At 35.9% G+C, this 22,061-nt stretch overlaps 1 protein-coding gene across 1 annotated transcript in view; it reads left to right on the forward strand.

The window, feature by feature from the left end:
• The window catches only part of ARL5A (ADP ribosylation factor like GTPase 5A), an 18,956-nt gene extending 7,518 nt beyond the window's left edge, over positions 1–11,438 (forward strand). The window contains exons 4-5 of the mRNA XM_007934934.2: positions 7,678–7,829; positions 11,390–11,438. Of these exons, the coding sequence (XP_007933125.1) occupies positions 7,678–7,829; positions 11,390–11,438 (201 nt within the window). The remainder of the gene's footprint in view (positions 1–7,677; positions 7,830–11,389) is intronic.
• The last annotated feature ends 10,623 nt before the right edge of the window (positions 11,439–22,061 follow it).

Raw genomic sequence — 22,061 nt, forward strand, 5'->3', positions numbered from 1 at the left:
AAAAAAAAAAAAAAAGAAAACCAAACTCACTGCTGTCAAGTCATCCCAGCTCATAGTGATCCCTCCTTCGGTTTCCAAGATGGTATCTCTACAGAAGTAGATTGCCCGATCTTCCTTCTGAGGAGTGGCTGGTGGGTTTGAACCACCAGCCTTCTGGTTAGCAGTCAAATGCCTTAGCCACTACACCTCCAGAGTCCCTTGGTAAAGTAGAGGGTCAGCAAAAAAGAGGAAAACCTACAACGAGATGGATTGAGAAAGTGGCTGTGATGATGGGCTTGCATAGCAAATACTGTGAGGACAGCAGAGAACTGGCAGTATTTTGTTCTGTTATATATAGGGTCACTATGAATGAGCCGATTCCCTGGCATCTAACAACAAAAACAACAGCATATGCTAGTTATAATCCATGCCCTCAAATTTTCAGCTATTTTATAAGTAAATGAAAATAGTTGAACATAAAATCTTAAAACTGTTTACATGGTAGTAGTATCCCTTTCTGACTGCTATTCAGATAATTGTATCATTAACTGTGCTAACATTAATACCTGCTGACCTGCAGAGGGCACTGTATCTAAAAGTCACTCTAACCAAAACCAAACCCATTAACTTGGAGTTGATTTCAACTCATAGCCATCCTATAGGACAGAGAACTGGCTCATAAAGTTTCCAAGGCTGTGAAACTTTATGGAAGCTTATTGCTCTATCTTTGTCCCCCAGAGTAGCTGGTGGGTTTGAACCACCAACCTTTTGGTTGGCAGCTGAGCACTTTAACCATTGTGCCACCTGGGCTTCTAAAGTCACTTCTGAGTCATATAAAATATTTTGTGTAACTCCTTTTAACCAAATATGAAATGTACTACTAATATTTATTTTATTTTAAAACTCTAAAAAAAATAAGATGATATTTTAAAATAGTTTTAGATTGATAATTTTTAAGCAGATAATATAGAGAACTCCCATATACTCCTCCTCTAATCTGAGGTTGTGTTCATGTGATGCATTTGTTAGAGTTGATGGACCAACTTAATACATTATTAACTGAAGTTCATAGTTTATGTTTGGGTTCATTATTTGTGTTGCATAGTTCTATGGGTTTTAACAAATGTATAATGCCATTTCACCATTATAGTACTGTACAGAATAGTTTCACGGCCCTGAAAATTCCCTCTGCTCTACTTATTCATCCCTCCCTACATCACTTCCTTGGTAAGCAGTGATCTTTTTATTCTCTGTAGTTTTGCTTTTCTGAAATGTTATTTGGTTGAAATTATACAGTAAACAGCCTTTTTTCAAGGAGCTCTGGTTGCAGAGTGGTTAAGGCATTTGGCTGCTAATCAGAAGTCAGTGGTTCAAGCCCACGACGGGAGGAAGATGATGCAGTCTACTTAAGTAAAGATTTATAGCCTTGGAAACTCAGTGGGGGTCGCTATGAGTTGGAATTAACTCAGTGGTAGTGGGTTTGATTTTTGGTCTTTTATAGCCTATTTTCAAATTGACTTTTTTCATTTAGAAATATATGTTTAAGGTTCTTCCATGCCTTTTTGGTTTGATAGCTTATTTATTTTATTACTGAGTAATCCATTCTGTAGATGGATCACAGTTTATTTATCTGTTTACCTGTTAAAGAACATCTTGATTACTTTTAATTGATGAATAAAGCTGCTATAAACATCTGTGTGCAAGTTTTCAACTCATGTGGATAAATGTCTAGGAGCAAAATCTCTAGATCTTACTGGTAAGACTATAAGAAACTGCCAAACTGTCTTCCAAAGTGGCTATTCCATTTTGCATTCATACCAGCAATGATTGAGAGTTCTTGTTTTTGCACATGCTTGTTGGTGATTGATGATGTCAGTATATTTTGGATTTCAACCATTTCAATAGGTGTGTGGTGGGTAGCTCATTATTTTAATTTGCAATTCCTTAATGGCATATATGATAGATTAAAACATAACCATTGATCATGAAGATGGCACATGACCAGGGAGCATTTCATTCTGTAATACATAAGGTCACCGTGAGTGGGAACTGTCTCCTTGACAGCTAACAACAACTATGCCATACAGTGTTGAGCATCTTTTCATATGCTCATTTGCTATCTGTATGTCTTCTTTGATGAAGTGTCCAGATCTTTGTGCAGTTTTTTTAGATTGCTTGTTTTTAATTGTTGTGTTTTATGAGTTCTGTATTTTGCTTATCAGTTTTTTCAGTCCCTGAGCAATATTTTTTGCAGAGTACCATAGGAGTTTTTCATTTCAGTGAAGTCCAGCTTACCAACTTTTTTTTCCATTGATCATGCTCTTGGTGTTGTATTTAAACTCATTGTCGAACCTGAAGTCACCTAAACTTTCTCCTATGTTGTAAAGTTTTATTTTTCACATTTAAATTTGTGACCCATTTTGATTTAATTTTTGTAAACAGTATATAGTCAGTGTCTAGATTACTTTTTTTGCAAATGAATATCCTGTTGTTCTGTACCACTTGTTAAAAGGCAAAGATCTGTAGACTGCATTTGTGCAGGTATATTTTTGTGCCCTCTGTATGTTCCATTTATGTATTTGTATATTCTTTAGCTACTACCACATTGAGTTTATTAATATAGCTTGATACAGTATGTCTTTAAATCTGGTGGTATCACTACTCCAATTTTGTTCTCCAATTTTGTGTTTTTGTCTGTATCCACAAAGTAATTTACTGAGGTTTTTATTGTGATTGTGTTGAATTTATCAGTCAATTTGGGAAGAACTGACATCTTAACAATATTGAGTTTTTGTATCCATGAACATGAAATATCTCTCCATTTACTTAGATCTTTGATTCTTTTTATTGGAGTTTTGTACTTTTCCTCATAGACTTTATACATATTTTATTAGATTTATACTAAGTATTTCATTTGTTTCTGGTGCTAACATGAATGATGTTTTTAATTTCAAAATCCAGTTGTTCATTGTTGGTACATAGGAAAGTAAGTGACTTTTGTATGTTAACCTTGTATCCGGCTACAATCCCGTATTAGCTTCAGGTATTTTCAATTCTTTGACATTTTCTGCTGGACAATCATGTCATCTAAACAAAGGCAAGTTTTTTTCTTCTCAAGAAGTGTATCATTTATCTCCCTTTCTTTTTTTACTGCATTAGTTAGGACTTGGATTATGCTGTTGAGTAGGAGTAGTGACAGGGAACATCCTTGTCTTGTATTTTATCTTGGGAAGGAACCATCTATTTCTCACCATTAAGTATGATGTTAACCAAAAACCAAAACCATACTCACTGCTGTGGAGTCAGATCCAACTCATATCAAACCCCTCCTTGGGTTTCCGAGGCAATATCACTGCGGAAGTAGATTGCCCAATCTTCCTTCCAAGGTGTGACTGTTGGGTTTGAACTGCCAGCCTTCTGGTTAGTAGTCAAATGCCTTAGGAACTACACCACCAAGGATGTTCTTTATCAAATTGAAGGAATTTCCTTCTATTCTTAGTTTTCTGAGAGTTCTTATGAATAGGTGTTTTACTTTGTCATATGCTTTTTCTGCATCTATTGATATAATTATAGGACTTTTCTTCTTTAAACTGCTTATGTGATGGATTATATTAATTGATTTTTAAATGTTTGAACCAGTTTTACAAACCTGGAATAAATTTGACTTGGCCATGATGTATAATTCTTTTTATACATTATTGGCTTTGATTTGCTAGTATTTTGTTTATGATTTTTACATCTTTGTTCATGAGACATATTGGTCTGTAATTTTCTTGTACTGTCTTTGCCTGTTTTTAGACAATACCTCAGAGAATGACTTAGGAAGTATTCCCTCTGCTTCTGTTTCTGGAACAGATTGTAAAGAATTAATGTTATTTCTTCCTTAAATGTTTGGTAGATTTCACCAATGAAACCATCTGGGCCTGATACTTTCTGTTTTGGAAGGTTATTAATTATTCAATCAATTTCTTTAATAAATTTATATTAACTTTATTTTCTTAGTTTTAGTAGATTGTATCTTTCAAGGAATTGGTCTGTTTCATCTAAATTACCAAATTTAGGGGCATAGAATTGTTCATAACATTGCTTTATTCTCCTTTTAATGTTCATAGGATCAGTAGTGTTTTTCATTTCTAATATTAGGAATTTGTATGTTCTCTATTTCTTGATTAATCTGGATAAAGGCTTATCATTTTATTGAGCTTTTCAAAGATCCAGCTATTTGTTTAATTGTTTTTTTTTCCTATTGCTTTCAATTTCTTTGATTTCTGCTATGATTTTTACTATTTCTCTTCATATTTTTTATGTGAAAAGAAATCATCAAAACTGTATTCTAGCAAGAATAAAATATGGAGTAATGTCATTTTGTACCTATTGAAGACATTTTTGTTGTTAGGTGCTTTCGAGTCAATTCTGACTCATAGCAACCCTATGTACAGTAGAACAAAACACTGCCCAGCCCTGAGTCATCCTCACAGTCATTGCTATGTTTGAGCCCATTGTTGCAATCACTGTGTCAATCCATCTCATTGAAGTCTGCCTGTTTTTCACTGACCCTTACTTTACCAAGTATGATGTCCTTTTCTAGGGACTGGTCCATGCTGATAACATGTTCAAATGGAAACCCAACTTATCCCACTGAGATTCCTAAAAAGAAACATGGCATTCCATACAGTTGAGAAAATGTGCAAACATAACCTCAAAACCTTAGCTTAATATAATGGGCCAAATTTTGTGAGTTTAATCCAATAGTTGGGTATATCCTTCATTGGTTCTTAACTCTGTACCTATGAATGGGATTTAAGATATCTATTAACTTACGGAAGGAAGGTTGGGCAATTTACTTCTGTAATGATACTGCCTTGGAAACCCAAGGAGGGGTTGCTGTGAGTCGGATACTTATTGACAGCAGTGAGTTTATTAACCCCCTAAAATTATACATAATTTTTTTGTATGCATACAGATGTGCATTTTTTAATGGGGAAAAGATCCATACCTTTTACTTACTTATCAAAGAAATACCTAGCTTTAAAAAGAAAAATAGATGTGGAGGGTACCATAGAAGGGGGCTGCAAAAACGGCAAGGAGGCCACGTGTTCTGACCTCCTCTAATCCCACGAGAGGAAGACAGGATTACCAGCAGTAACCCAAGGCCTATTCCTACAAGGCCAGACATGCTGCCTCCCTCCAGCCCTTTCTCCAACCGTTCCTCTCAAAACACCACCACCTCTCTCCTGGGTTCGATAATTCGCTGCAGTGGCCACACAGAGCTCACAGATTATGGGGTTTATTAGGGAAGCACCACAGGATACAGTTCAAGTTCAGGAAAAATGCTCAGTCTCTCTCCCCAGCCCACCGTCCCTCAGCCAAAAGTCTCTCACAGTCTCTTTCCCAGCAGTGCTGGTCCCTCGGTGTCTCACTCAGCAATGCTTGTCTCTTGCGTCTCTTTCCCAGCAACGTGTGTCTCAGGAGCCCTTGTCTCTTTCACCAGGTCTTCCTTAACCAGCAGTCAGAGAGAGAGTTCTGCCTCTAGGAGGCCTCCTTTTGAGCCCAGGAGGGTGGTCAAACTAGCCAGTCACAGCATCAGAACTCTAAGCACCTGAGAGAGAGTGGGAACCTATCTATTGTGCCACGCCCAACAGATATACTCCATGTGAATAACATTTACAATCAGGAGCTCCTCAGTTGCTCATTCCACCACTGAGTTTACAATGACTTATGGGTAGAAAAGCCATACTAAGTAATTTATTACACTGCAGGGGCTGAGAATCTTTGGTCTTCCTAGTGAATAGAACATTATACCAGTCATTTTGAAGTTTGCTCAAGGATGAGATGATCCTAATCTTTAGGGCAATAAATGAACTAGTTTTTTTTTTTTTTTTGAACTGTCACCATAAGCAACAATGAACTGAGTATTTTATGTGTCATAACACATTCATTCAATCTATATCCTGAGGAGGTGGGTTGTGGTCTTAACATTTTACAGATAGGGGTAACAGCTGTAGTAAAAAGCTCTTAACTTAAACTTGGCTCTGTTATTGAGTAGCCGGATGACTTCATATAAGTTCTGTGAGTCTTAGTTTCTTCATTGGTGAAATTGGAGTATTAAGACCTACTTTGAGGAGCTCTGGTTATGCTGTGGTTAAAAGCATTGGGCTACTAACCAAAAGGTCAGTAGTTCAAACCCACCAGCCACTCTATGGGAGGAAGATGAGGCAGTCTGCTTCCATTAAGATTTGTAGCTTAGGAAAACCCTATGGGACAGTTCCATTCTGTCCTATAAGGTCTCTATGAATCAATTGATTTGATGGCAATGGGTTTGATTTTTTTTTTTTAAGACTTACCTTGTGGGAATTGTGTGAGGATTGAAGAGATTATATTTGGGAAATGGTTTGTGGAGTAGCTGTCTTGCTCATATTAAACATGCAATAAATGCTAGTTATAAGTAACAGATTTAGAAAGATTAAAAAACTTGCCTTGGTCATAGCATAGAATAGTGTAATTTACTATGTCATTGTGGAAATCTGATTAAAATGTAATCCTAATCCAAGAAGGTCCCATCACTGCATATTCAAATCTAAAAAAAAAATTTGCTGGCAAAGATAGAGGAGCTAGGTCTCAGAAAAAGAATAAAATTGGTTTAGGATGGCCTTTTTTAGTTTAGAATTAAGTCCTCTGTCCCTAAGGCAAAAAATGTATGTAATGAATTTACTTTTCTCTTACTCACCTAGAAAATTCTAGCTGTATACTGTATATCATTGGGTGGCTTGTGAAATAGCCATTCAGAGCATTTTTTTTTAGAGCCTAATTCTCTTCTAGAACCCTGCTTAAGAAAGGCTGGTTTAGGATATTGGAGGGAAGGGAATGTATACAGAAGTATTTAAACAACAATGTGGAGGTAAGAATGCCTAATACTGTTTAGAGAACTGTAGATAGATTGTTGGTTAAAGCAGAAAATACAGAAAGTTAGGTAAGGAAAGTATAGACTGGGGTAGAATTTTGGGGAACTCTGAGTGATATTTCTGAAGGATTTTTCTTAGGAACATTTAAACCTAGTTTTGGATTGGGGGTAAGGGTAGATATATGGCAAGTATATTGTTTATGGAAGATTTACCTTGACCAGCAGTATACAAGACAGGAACAAATAGAGGCTGGAAGCAGGATAGTTACTGATGTAAATCTTGCGTGCTTGATGCCAAGTTGAGAACTATACCAACTGGGAAACTATTGAAGTCAATGTAGCCCAAAGTGGATTTATAGTAGAAGAATGTTAGAAATCTTCTTTTAGCAAAATTTTTAATAGCCACAACATTTTTATATAGACGTACTTTTTCCACGAGGTTTACTCTTGTGCCTTTCACAGAAGCTCTTTGAGGTGAGGTGGTTAGGCTGTAGAGCTAAGATAATGGCAGAACTAGGACTGTGTGATTACCCTTCTAGACCTCACTAACTACAAGCATTTGAAGGTGTGACTTTTCCTAAATATGGTACTTAGGACCTTTTTTTAAAAAAAAAAAAAAAAAAAAGGAACTTAGGACTGTCAGAAATCTGTAAATCCATACAAGCATACTATACATTGATTCATTTAAAATATGGACAGTTAAATTTTAAGATTACAGAAAATGGGTTCAGAAATTCTAGGCTACAAAGATTGCGGGCAAAATGAGCTGGCCTTTACCATTCTGTTTGCTTTTATAGGACCTAAGGAAAGCTGGATTGCTGATTTTTGCTAATAAACAAGATGTTAAAGAATGCATGACTGTAGCAGAAATCTCCCAGTTTTTGAAACTCACTTCTATTAAAGATCATCAATGGCATATCCAGGCATGCTGTGCCCTTACTGGCGAGGGGTAAGAATTCTTCCTCTTAAATAACATGTATTTAGCTTAAAAGATGTCTTTCTTCTCAGAATCAGTAAATATTTAAGCCTATCACGTACAAAGAATTGGAGAAATATAGTGCATGTCTGCTATCAAAATTTTTAGTATGGTCTGTTGAGAGTAAAACAGCATGCACATAATACACACAGAACATACATGAATAGATGTTAGTTTATATACAATATGGTTTTTATATAATATAGTTTATATACAAGATGTTAGTTTATATATAATATGTAGGCATGCAGAGAAATGAGAGTGCCAGGAAGAGCTAGAGAAGTCAAGAAACACTTCTTAGAATGATAGTGAGACTTCCACTATAAGAAAGGAACTAATGTTTGCTTAGCGTGTGCTGTGTCCTCAGTGCTTTCCATATGATGTTTCATTTAATCCTCTTAATCTTGTAGGTTGTATTGTTTTTAATTTGCATTTTACAAGTAAAGAAGCTGAAACATGGGAGGAGAGGATCATATGTGAGACAAGTTTGAGAATACGCTTTCTTGCCACCAGTGTTGTTGAGAGAGAATTTTTGCACATTTAAAAAAAAATGGGTTAGGCCTTGGGGGATTGTGGTATGAGAGTCCTTGGTTCTGGAATGAGAAGTCTTTGTATTTACAGTAGAAATTCTAGTTACAGTTGAAAATTGCAGTGGAATTTTGTCCTGAGCTCTGGTGGAATAGTGCCTAAGGCACTTAACTGCTAACCAGAAGGCTGGCGGTTCAAACTCACCAGCCACTCCTCAGAAGGAAGGTTGGGCAATTTACTTCTGTAGTGATACCACCTCGGAAACCCAAGGAGGGGTTGCTATGAGGCGGGGCCAACTCCATGGCATATAACAACAACAACAACATGATGCTCAGAGGTGAAAGGATTTCAGGAAGGAAGTGTAGTGGTCAGCATTGTCAAATGTAAGATCAAGAGCTAGTAAGGTGAAGAAAGTACCATTGAATTTAACTGTGAATAAGTAAATTCAATCAGGTAGGTCAGAAGCAAATTCTCTGTACTGGCAAAGTGGACATGTGCAAGTGCACTTTAAAGGGGAAGTAGATTTTTTGAAATATAGCAGTTTGGGCAGGAAGGGGAACAAAATGAGATTAAATAGAGGAAGTTAAAAATAGGATAAAAAGCTGAAAAGATGAACCTGGAAGACATTAGGCTGAGTGAAATAAGTCAATCACAGAAGGACAAATATTGTATGAGACCATTACTATAAAAGTCCAAGAAAAGGTTTTCAAACAGAAGAAAGATCCTTTGATAGTTACCAGGGATGGGAGGGGAAGAGAAGGAAAAACACTAGATAGATACAAACATACTAATTTGGGTGAAAGGAAAAGTGAAATAAAATAAGGGGGAGATCAATATCACTAAGGCAAAGGAGCAGTGAGAGGTGCATGAGATTTACAAGCACAAAGGTAAATACTGTTACATACACTATTCTGCAATATCTGAAATAACAATGATCCAAAAAGGAAAAAAAAAGCTAAAAGTAGGAGCAAACTAAAATAGAAAGTTGTTCCAAAATATGGTGTCTCTGTATATATTTAAAAGCACAGAGAAAGAATTGAACTAGAGATACGAAGAATTCTAGACCTCTAAATAGAGGTTCTAAATTTTAGATTGAGGTTCTTTAGGTGTTAGGAAAGGGCAGAAGCTTAGGGCTTAGAGATGAGTTGTTAGCTTAAGGACAGTGGGAGCCATTGAACGATGAACTTCTGAGGCTGAATATTATTCAGTGAGATAGAAGACACTTCTGGTGGTATAGTGCCTAAGGCATTTGACTGCTAATCAGAAGGCTGGTGGTTCAAACCCACCATCTGCTCCTTGGAAGGAAGGTTGGACAATCTACTGCTGTAGAGATACTGCCCCAAGGAGGGGTCGCTATGAGTCAGGATCGACTTGATGGCAGTGATTTTGGATTTTTTGGTTTATTACCTGATTGGTGTTCCTGGATGGTACAAATGGTTAATACACTTGGCTGTTACTCAAAAAGTTGATAGTTCAGATCCACCCAAAAGTACCTCAAAAGAAAGGCCTAGTGATCCACAAAATCAGCCATTGAAAACCCTATGGAGCTCAGTTCTGTTTTGACATACGGAGTTACCATGAGTCAGGTCAACTCGACAACAACAGTTGGTTTATTAACTACTTACAGCAATTTGGAAGAATGTGATTGGGACCTTAATAAGGCAAATCTGTTCATTAAAGAATCACATAATACCACTTGTCCATATATATCTTTTGTCTTTCAACGGTCGTTAAGCAAAAACACTGATTATAGTACTAAATTTGGCAAAAAAAGACAAGTCATCTAGGATTTACATATGATTTAATTTATATTTATGTTGTTAATTGAGTAATTGTGTGAAACATCTGTCATTGAATAGGATGGATATTAACTCTGGCAGTTGAATTTTTAAAAGAAAATTAATATATGTTATAATCCTTTCAACTCTTAGTTTGTTTGGACTTCCATTTGTTGAGAAAATGTTCTCCTTCTCATGTCTGGCCACCTGATCTAGCATTTTGGTTTAGTAGATTGAAGATCACAAACTATATTTAGGCCTGACTTTTACTCAACTGTACTATTTGCTAATCTCTAAACCTGAGTTTCCTCTGTAATATGGGAATGATTTCAATCTCAGTCTTGTGAAGATTAATTAAGGTAAAGTATGTAAAATGTTTAGCACAGTTTCTACTTTGCTATTAGGTAACTACTCACTTAAAAGACAACCATCTCCTTACCTTCGTTGTTACATTTTTTTTTACAATATCCTGCCTTTTTTCTTCAGTTTTTTATGATGAGCATTTTATCATAACATGAAAGCTCTGGTGGCCTAGTGCCTAAGGCATTTGACTGCTAACCAGAAGGCTGGCAGTTCAAACCCACCAGCCACTCCATGGAAGGAAGACTGGGCAATCTACTTCTGTAGTGATAATGCCTTGGAAACCTAAGTAAAGGGGTCACTACGAGTCAGATCCTACTTGACAGCATTAGGTAAAAGTCTTTGAAAGGAAAGGTTTTTTAATATTGCATTATATGAATGTTCCATAATTTATTAAATTTTCTCTTCTAGATTTTTAAATTCTAATCTTTTTCCTATTAAAATTGCTCTTATGAATAGAATAATATGCAAATCTGTGTGCACCCATGATTATTTTCTTAGGATATACTTCTAGAAGTGAAGAAAGTTAGACTATAAAATCTTTAATGTTTTAGTAAATGTGAAATGATACCTTCTTTTAATTTCCTGTTCATAGATTTTCAGTAAGGAGCCCTGGTAGCACAATGATTAAATGCTCAGCTGTAAACCAAAAGGTGGGCAGTTTAAACCTGCCAACTGCTACATGGGATAAAGATGTTGCAGTCTGCTTCCATAAAGATTACAGCGTTGAAAACCATATGGGGCAGTTCTGCTCTGTCCTATAGGGTCTGTGAGTCAGAATTGACTCATTGGTAACAGGTTTGGGGGTTTTTGGTTTTGTAGATTTTCAGTTCAGAATTTAGTCAAATAACTTTATTTTCTTTTCAGACTGTGCCAAGGACTTGAATGGATGATGTCACGACTTAAGATTAGATGATTTCTACTGACCTCTTCTCATACACTTTGTATAAATGAAGTGCTGGACTTTATCTGAAAGCTGCAAAAATTAATGGTTTAGATATATTTATAATAAACTGATTTAAATTTTTTCTATAAGAAGAAAAATTAAGACCACTTATTTGAAAACAAAGATGAAGAATCACCTTCCAGTTTGCTTTCTCATTTGTTCCTTCCAAAGTAAGGTCTTAAAAGCTGTGATTGACTTTTTTCTCATAATGAATCCTCTCAGGACATTGTGTAGCCTGTGGTAAGTACAAAGGGAGAGGAGAACATTTTTACCTTTGAGAACTTTATCATCAGTATAACCCTTCCCTAATTGAATGTTGTTCTCTTATTCCATTAAGTCAAAGTACAAATCAGCACAGATACTCAGTTTCCAGTATTTTAAAATGTAATGTTGCTATTGAAAAGTCTTTTACGTTAAGATTGTATATGTATTGTGTATATACCTCAAGTTCAAATTAATGGCTTTGACTTACATTACAAGGAAAAGTAAATAACATGAAACCTAATGATATCCTTAATTATAACCATGGTGACATGAGTACTGGCATTGATGTTGTCATTTTGTGTTTTTCTCTTTATGTTCTCTGTATTGTACTAACCAATCCCAAAAATCATTGAACTGCTTTAAAAGAAAGGTAGAAGAGGAAGAAAGCTTGGTATTTTGTACATGTTTTCTTATTGATCAAATAACTTACAGAAACGTGTAATACAACTGAGTGGAATATATATAGAATATATCAAATCCTTGGCTTAGTGTTACTAATGGGCAGAATTGCACAGTGAGCAATTATCAAATTACTGCTTTTATTGGTCCATTGCCACGTATATTACTGAATAAACTGTTAATCCATTAATCAATCAATCATTGATTGTGATTAAAATTATCAAGTGATTTTTTTTTTCAGGATTAATTGAAAACTTGTGTGAAACATGTCTATCCAGAGAAGTAGCATTCTGTAAATATTATCAAGTAATTTAGTATTTTTAGGTATTAAATTACATATCAAGCATTTAAAGTGAATTTGAGATTAAAAGTAAAGCATATTTTCTGAGCAACAACAATTTCTTATTTTGTAAGTTTTGTATTTTAGTTTGAGATTTTTTATTTCCATTGGTTGTCTTCTACTTTCAGCACATGAGTACATGGTTTGGTAATTAGAAGACATGCATTCGTTCATTGCTTTTAAAAACACCTTTGTTCAATGGTTTAAAAATTGACATGATGCATTATTTTTACCAAAGTAATTTGGCCCATTTTACCTTTTATGTTTCCTTAAGTGTTTTTTTGTTTTGTTTTGTTTTGTTTTGAAGATTGGAAAGTTGAAGGTATTCCTTTCATTACTATAAAAAAACTTACTCTTAATGTGTTGAAACATTTTCTTGGGTACTCTCTGTGTATCTTTTATGCCCTAAAAATCTGACGGCTGATTGGAAGTGGTATGTTTTAGAATATTCAGGAAGAAAAAGTAAGTACTTTAAATTATAGCCTTTTAGATTTCATAAAGATTTTGGTGGGAAATAGTAGTATGTACTATGAACATTGACAAAACTTTGGAAGTTCATTTCAGTAAAATATAAAATGCTTAGTATCTAAATCCAAGTTTAAATATGAGATGGGAGATCAGTATTTGATACTGGATTTTTTGTGTTTTATGTTATAATGCTTAAAATGCAAGTATAATCTTTAGTAGTTGTCAACATGATTTTACAAAAACTTACTAAGCTTTATTTATTCATGTATTCTCAACTTTTTCAAATCACCATAAAAAATTACTTGTTATATATTTAAAATCTCTTAAAAACTCTATCTCATAGATGTTTGCATTTCATCACAGACAACTACTCTGTAAAGTAGCCCAACAAATGTGTACATTTTGTCCTCTTTAATTTGAATAATTATGTGTTTAAACCCTTGGGTTGCTGCCCCATCATCAGTTCAACAAGATAGCAGCACATTCCTTTGTCATCAGGGTGTTGGGTAAAATTTATTCTTAATTGGATGTTTAAAGCATGTAACATGTTACAGTTGGTTTAGTGTAATAGATTATTGATAAAACATCATAAGAATGCATGGAATCTTGTACCACATTTATAATACTTAATTTTTGTTGTACCTGTGTATTTGTATATAAAACAAAGATTATAGCTGGGGGAGAAAAAAATATTTAAATTCAGGTATGAAAATACCAAAATCATTTTGACAGTATTACTTCCAAATAGAGGGACACAGTGGTTAAGCACTGGGCTGCAGAGACCCTCATGAATAGTCATATTGGCAATTTATATGTAGTATAAGTGGAATTAATTAAGGGGTACTGCTTTTGGTTTTTCAATATGCTACTGTTTTGTGTAAAACAAACATCTTATTTAGGGTCATTATTCACATCTTTGAAAAGAACAGCTTCCATGGTTCTGTACATGTGGCTGGATTTAAATATCCTGTTTTTGATACTAATTTTGAAAGTAGTAAAACTTCTCTTGATATCTTGATAAAGGTAACCATGTGCTATAAGCATTTAAATATATTTAATTTGTCATTATAGCATTTATAAAGTATATCTTATATATTATATTGAGGGCTTATATTTGAAATTTCCATTCTCTTTAGCTTTCTAACACATCTTGACCTTCATGGTGGGCAAAGAATACAATAAAGACGAATGGGTTGGGGGAGAAGGGGAAGTGGCTAGGGAATTCATTTTCTTATATGACATTTTGCCTTAAGAATACAATATGCTTTAGCACTGAAGCCTGGCATTTTTAGTGCAGTTAAAGTGTTGTTAGAAGTATGGCATGAAATAGAGGGAAGAGAGTTTCTGTTTTCTGGCTTTTAAGAAGTGCCTAGTAGGTGGTCACAATGGGATTACAGAGAAGTGTAGGGAGCTTGAGGAAGGACATGAAGTCCCTGAGATTTTCTTTTCATTTTTGTCTGAGCGGATAGTATTAAGATGCCTAGAAATGGGACTCTGTTTTGCCCTCTTACAGGCACTTCACATTTCTTGCTGTCACTACAGCAACCACATACAGTACAGACAACCTCAAAATTTGTTTATATTAGTGTAAATAGAAAAACTATAAACAATTTTCTTATTTGCTCTGCAGGCATTTTTAGAATATATCTGGTGCCGTAGTTAAGCATATGACTGCTAACTGAGAACTCAGCAGTTCAAACCCACCAACCACTCTACGGAAGAAAGATATGGCAGTCTGCTTCTGTAAAGATTATAGCCTTGGAAATCCTATGGGTCAATTCTACACTGTCCTAGGGTCGCTATGAGTTGGAATCCACTCAACAGCAGCTTTTTTTTTTTTTTTTTTTTAATGCTCTTATTTTCTGTATAGAGAAATAGCACATTGTAGATTATTTGTGCAATTTGGGGTTGTCTTCTCTTAATTACCCAGTTATATGCTGGTGTCAATTGCTCTTTCAAGGCTGTAGGTAGAGACAAAGTTTTTTGCATGACTTAGACCCCTCCCGCTATTTAAATATAATATAAAACTTGTTTCTTTCCTTCAGGATTGGCTTTCCTGTACCTCAGCTATCCCTCACTCTCCTCCTGTATCCTCATTGTCACCAAAGCTATGTTATCTCAGTATAGAGGTATTTTAACTTTGCCTATATCCGTTCTTCCCCAACTGACTGTTTTCTAAGTAGGTTTTCTAGTTCCTTGCCATCCTCTTGCCATTGGCTTGATTTACTGATTTGGGCTTTGCTCATTAGAGAGCATTGTTAGAGTTACTGAGTCTCATCAACAGACCTGTTTGCTGCATGTGTAGCATATACATGCCAGTCTCACATAATCATTTAAATTATACTGTATTTGGCATTTTAATGCTTCTTAATTCTTCCTTCATATGCTCAGAAGTATCCAGAAAGATAAGAAAACTACCTAGACTCTGCACGGAGGGGATTCAGTTATATGTGTACTACCTTCCCATTAGGAGCTCTGGTAGCATAGTGGCTAAGACACTTGCCTGCTATCCAGACGGCTGGCGGTTCAAACCCACCAGCCACTCCTCGGAAGGAAGGTTGGGCAATCCTACTTCCGTAGTGATACTGCCTCGGAAACCCAAGGAGGGGTCGCTATGAGTCGGGGCCGACTCGACGGCACATAACAACAACAACAACAACAACCTTCCCATTACCAAGAATGGGCTGTATTTTGAAGAATACCAGTATGAACAATTCAGGTTTGTAAAAAGATGTCAAACCAAATTTATATGTTATGTTTGACCTAAAGCAATCCTTAAAACTACTGTCCACGTTCCATTTTTCCCCTCATGTCTACAAAAATAAGTATTAGATGTCTGAAAGAATTAGCAGTGAGGAGCCTGTCTTTACAACAGGCTTTAGAAGACATCAAAATAATCAACCATAATGTGTTGACTCTTCGTAGGTTTGGGCTTTGTGTAGGAAATATTTCTTACAAAGCTCTACTTCTATAAAAATAAAACTGCTGTATCGTGCTTCCTCAAATTTGGATTATTTTAAGACTGATGGTGGAGTAATGGAAAGTAAACTGGAATGTGAACCTGGATGCTAAAAACCTGACTGCTAATTGCTAAAATTATGTATGGAATTGTGAAGACATGTAACAGAGTACAGCTGGGATAATTATGCAGTATTTCTTAAAAATCATCTAGCCCTTATGTATTCTAAAAACTACACTTTAAATCTTGATCATGTTGCCTGTTGGATATACTGTTCTTTGGTAGAAAATCCCCATAGTTTGTACTCAGCAAGTGCCTAGAATTGATTTGTGATCATTTGTAAGTCCATCTAATAAATATGTGTTTTCTAAAGTACTGTATATGCTTGGCTTACTGACACAGTCCTGAGGGTTTCTTAATCATAATTTGTGCTTTATTTGAATAAAAAGCCTTAAAACTGAAGATACTCATCAGTAACCCTCAGCAAACCATAGTTTAAGGAAGCATGAGTGAAACCAGTTTGTTCCTTTTCTTGATACAAATATTCCATGATCTGGCATTAGTTAAGGCAGAGACTAGAAAACTGAACTCTAGTCCTGGTTTTTGTTTTGTTTTTTTTTTGAAATGGCTTTAAACACACAGAAAATTATGCTGTGTGTTTGAAAACCTGAATAAAAGTTTGTTGCATGTGTAAGAGTAGCCTCTTAATTCTCCTCATACTTTGTGTTGAGTAATTTTGAGTGTCATGTCATTTAGATCTTGAGCCATTTCATTTGTGTATGCATGCTATTATCTCCTGTTTGTTTAGATTTTACTTATAAACTAAAATACTTGATAGAAACATACTTATCATTTATTCAAGTTTATTCTCTGACCATAGAGTGTGACTGTAAACTCTAGGGACAAAGACTTAAGTGTATTTTCAGTGTTTTATAATTGTATTCATATTACAAGTCATGTTGCATGGAAAGTGCAAAATTTAGATGATTATAGATTATTGTATATTACCCTCTCTCCCAAGCACCTCACATTGGTAATATACAGAATTTCTCTGATTATTTTTCCTTGAAACTAGTCCTATTGATTAGAGTGGACATGTAGCCTTTTCTAACATCCCTGATACTAGGTGATGCCTGCAGGGACATTTTAAGCGTATTTTCTGGGAGAATGTCTAAGATAGAGTATTGAGGAAGAGGCTAAAATTACATCTAAGGAGACCTGTCTTGGTTTCTACCAGTTTACCAGTTACTGTTGAGTGGATTCTAACTCATGGGAACTTCATTTGTTTCACAGTAGAGCTATGGTCCATAGAGTTTTCAGAGCTGTTTTTTCAGAAGCATATCACCAAGCATTTATTCCAGGGCACCTCTAGGTGGACTCTAACCTCCAACCTGTCATGTGGCCACTGGGCCTGTTTGCACCACCCAGGAACTACCTTTTGATTGCTTAAACAGGAGAAAAATGTATACTGATCATTTTGTACTTAAGGTACGCTTTACTAATAATCTTAGGGATTTTAAATATAGCAGATTCTTCTTGTAAATATTAATCTTATATTTTCCCAGAGAAGCCTAAATCAAAGCATGTTCCAATAATTCTCTTTGTATAAACACCCTCCAAAAAAATTGAGCTCTGTGTATATTAACATAATTCAAGCCTCAATAGCACAGTAAACAAATTAGAAAATCTTTTGAGAATTTTGGGTTTGTTTTTTCACAGTTTCTAACTTGATAAATGATTTTGACCCAGGCTTTGCATGCAAGAAGAAGTGGAAATTTGTCTTAGCTTTTTATTTTATGAACTTGTGTTTCTCTATGTCCCAGGAAAATTTCACATGCAGATAGTTTTCCAAGAAGCGAGGACCTTAGAGCACTTTCTTTCTTTTTTAGTGCTGATGTGTTAGGTACCTAGGAGAATAATGCTTCAAGGCCTTGACAAGACAATTTCACGGATGGTTGGAAGATATTTGCATGTGTACTGAAGGAGGAGGAAAGTGGCAGGTTGGAGTAGGCAAAGCAGAGCAATCATCTTTGCAGATATGCTACTTTATAACAAATGTCATGCTCCAGATTTGTAAGCCATTGAGGTGACCAGTAATAGGGCCTTCTTTGATAAACTTACTGGCAATGAAATAGAAGAATAATGTCAAGGTATGTTTTTTGGAGAAACAACAAAGACTTTACTGGTGAATTTCTATATCAGATATGTAAATTACCTTTTTTTTTTAAGTTGCATGTTAACATGGGATAAAGTATTATCTCTGCTTTCTGTTTTGGGTAATAAGGAGAAAAAGACCCAAATTGTTGCTCCATTATATACAATTTACATAATATCCAGACCACCTTCTTCTCATTATTAAATAACTTTTGCCCCATGAAAGGAGCCCAGGTAGCGGAATAGTTAAGGCATTCTGCTGCTAACCAAAAGGTTAGCGGTTCTAACCTACCAGCTGCTCTGCGGGAGAAAGATGAGCCTTAGAAGCTGTGGGGCAGTTGTACTCTGCCCTATAGTGTAGCTATGAGTTGGAATTGACTTGATGGCAGTAGGTTGTCCCATGAAATGAATGAGATTTTCACAAAATAAAATAGCTTCTGGTGGTCATTGGTAATGTCTTTGTCATGATCTATATCACCTTTTGGGATTCCATGAATTTGGCTGTCCAGGTGACCAGTTATACTCCTTGCTTTGCATTCTGCCAAATCATTCTATATCAAAATATGTGAATGCTTTATTTCCACTGAGTGCATGAGTCCTCTTGTTTCATATATTCAATAATACTGTATAACTATTACCATTTTAAAAAATTATTTCAATGGGATATTTAGTTTTATTTTACACTTATTTGATTGTTAACACAATTTTTCTGTTTTTGCAGATTTCTTTCCAGTTTGCCCTTTAAATTTTTTAAATTAAATTCTTGGTATATGTTGTTATTGTTGTTGTTATGTGCTGTCGAGTCGGACCCGACTCACAGTGACCCCTCCTTATGTTTCCAAGGTGGTATCACTATGGAAGTAGATTGCCCAACTTCCTTTGCCAGAGCTCCTTTTTGGTATATAAAAGTGTGGGGGTTTTGTTTTGTTTTGTTTTTTTGTATATAGAAGTGTTTTTTCCTTTTTCTTACTAACATGAATAACATACATGTTGTTAGGTGCTGTCACATAGGCATCTATTCATAGTGACCCTGTGTACAACAAAATGAAGCACTGCCTCTCCTGTGCCTTCTTCACAATCCCTGCTACACTGGAGCCCATTGTTACAGCCGCTGCTTCAGTCCATCTTGTGGAGGAGCTTCCTCTTTTTCTCTGACCCTCTACTTTAGCAAGCATGATATCCTTCTCCAGGTACTGGTCCCCTTTGACAACATCACCAAACTACATGAGATGAGGTCTAGCCTTTGTCACTTCTAAGGAGCATTACGACTGCACTTCTTCCAAGACAGATTTGTTTGTTCTTCTGGCAGTCCATGGTATTTTCAGAAAATATTCTTTGCCACCACTGCCATTCAGAGGCATCAGTTCTTCTTCAGTCTTCCTTATTCATTGTTCAGCTTTCACATACATATGAAGTATTGAAAATACTATGCTTCACCTTAGTCTTCAAAGTAACTTCTTTGTTCTTCAGCACTTAAAAGAGGTCTATTGCAGCAGATTTGCCCAGCGCAGTGTGTTGCTTATTTCTTGACTGCTGCTTTCATGGGTATTGATTGTGAATCCAAGTAAAATGAAATCCCTGACAACTGCAGTCTTTCCTCCATTTATCATTAGGTAGCTTATTGGTCCAGTTGTGAGGATTTTTGTTTTCTTTATGCTGGGTGTAATCCATACTGAAGTCTTTGATCTTCATCAGTAAGTGCATCAAGTCATCTTGACTCTCAGAAAGCAAGGCTGTGCATCTGCATATCGCAGCTTGTTTACAAGTCTTCCTCTAGTCCTGATTCCTTGTTCTTCATATAGTGCAGCTTCTTGGATTATGTGCTCAGCATAGGGATTGAATAAGTATGGTGCAAGAATACAACTCTAATGCACACCTTTCGTGATTTTAAACCATGCAGTACCCTCTTGTTCTATTCGAATGACTCCCTCTTAGTCTTTATACAGGTTCCTATGAGCATGATTAAGTGTTCTGTAATTCCCATTCTTTGCAATGTTATCCATAATTTGTCATGATCCACACATTTGAATGCCTTTGTGTAGTCTACAGAAAAACATCTTTCTACTTTCAGCCAAGATCTGTCTGACATTAGCAATGATATCTGATAATTTCTGCATTCTGTGGGATCACCTTTTTTTGGAATGGGCACAAATAGAGATCTCTTCCATTCAGTTGACCAAGTAGCTGTCTTCCAAATTTCTTGGCATAAGTAAGTAAGTGCCTCCAGTGTTGCATGTTTGTTGAAACATCTCAATGGGTATTTGTCAATTACTGGAGCCTTGCTTTTCACCAGTTGCCTCAGTACAGCTTGGACTTCTTTGTTCATTACCATTGGTTGCTGATCATATGCTACTTTCTGAAATGGTTGAACATCAACCAATTCCTTTTGGTACAATGACTCTGTATATTCCTTCCATCTTCTTTTGATGCTTCCTACATCGTTCAGTATTTTGCCAATAGACTCCTTCAGTATTGCAACTCGAGGCTTGAATTATTTCTTCAGTTCTTTCAAGTTGAGAATGCAGAGTGTGTTCTTCCCCTTTGATTTTCCAACTCCAGGTCTTTGCATGTTTCATTATAATTTAGTTTGTTTCCTCAAGCCACCCTTTGAAATCTGCTCAGCTCTTTTATTTAATCATTTCTTCCATTCGTTTTAGCTACTCTCTGTTCAAGAGCAAGTTTCAGTATCTTTTCTGACATCCATTTTGGTCTTTTCTTCTTTGCATGTCTTTTTTAATGAACTTTTTGCTTCCTTCATGTCATTCCACAACTTGTCTCGTCTTTTGTTACTGGTATTGTCTGTCAGTTTGTCATCCTGCGGTGGCCTGTGTCTTGCTGTGATGCTGGAAGCTATGCCACCAGTATTTCAAATACCAGTAGGGTCACTCATGGTGGACAGATTTCAGTAGAGCTTCCAGACTAAGACAGAGAAGGACGAAAGACAGGGCCATCCACTTCTGAATAAACTGGCCAGTGAAAATCTTAATGAATAGCAGTGAAGAAGCATACATAAGAAATATATATTCTGTGAGTGAAAGTAGAAAAGAGATACAATAAGCAAAAATAAAATGAAAACCCAACCATAGTCTCACCATTCCAAGAAAACTTATATCAACACCTTGATATTTGTGTGTGTGTGTGTTTCTTGTTAGGTGTAATTGAGACTGTTCCAACTCATAGTGACCCTAAGTGCAACACAACAAAACACTTCCCAATTCTATGCCTCAAAATTGTGTGAGCCCACTGAGCTATCTTTGAGCCCATTGTTGCAGCTGCTGTATCAATCCATCTCAGTGAGGGTCATCTTTTTTGCTGATCCTGTACCAAGCATGATGTCTTTCTCCAGAGACTGGTCCCTCCTGATAACATGTCCAAAGTATGTGAGATGAAGTCTCACCAGTTTTGCTTCTAAGGCACATCCTGGCTGTATTTTTTCCCAGACAGATTTAATTCATTCTTCTGATAGTCCATGGTATATTTAATATTCTTTGCCAACACCATGATTCAAAGACATCAGTTCTTCAGTCTTCCTTACTCATTGTTCAGCTTTCTCATGCATACATATGAGGGGATTGAAAATACCAGGGCTTGGGTCAGGTTCACCTTAATCCTTAAAATGACGTCTTTGCTTTTTTAACACTTTAAAGAAGTCTTTTGCAGCACATTTGCTTGACACAGTGTCATTTAATTTCTTGACTTTTGCTTCCCTCGGCTTTGATTGCGGATCCATGTAAAATTAAATCCTTGACAGCTTCAATACTTACTCTTTCTGAGAGAGGTACATGGGAGGTACAGATAACAGATGAACCCTTTTGCACATACAATACTGTGTTGTCAGTGAAGGCAAACATGGGTACACAGGTGGATAAATGGGTGGACAGGCTGAACTGTTAGGTATGTCTATGAAGTGGGGAGTGTACCCAAGACCATGTATGTATAGGGTTGGCAGACAGTGGTCTAAGTAAGTATATTAAGTACGTAAGTATATTTGTATGATCTGTAAGAATTC

This window comes from Orycteropus afer, unplaced genomic scaffold, assembly GCF_000298275.1.
Source record: "Orycteropus afer afer isolate SDZICR_OR568_19922 unplaced genomic scaffold, OryAfe1.0 scaffold00023, whole genome shotgun sequence".
Lineage (NCBI taxonomy): Eukaryota > Metazoa > Chordata > Mammalia > Tubulidentata > Orycteropodidae > Orycteropus > Orycteropus afer.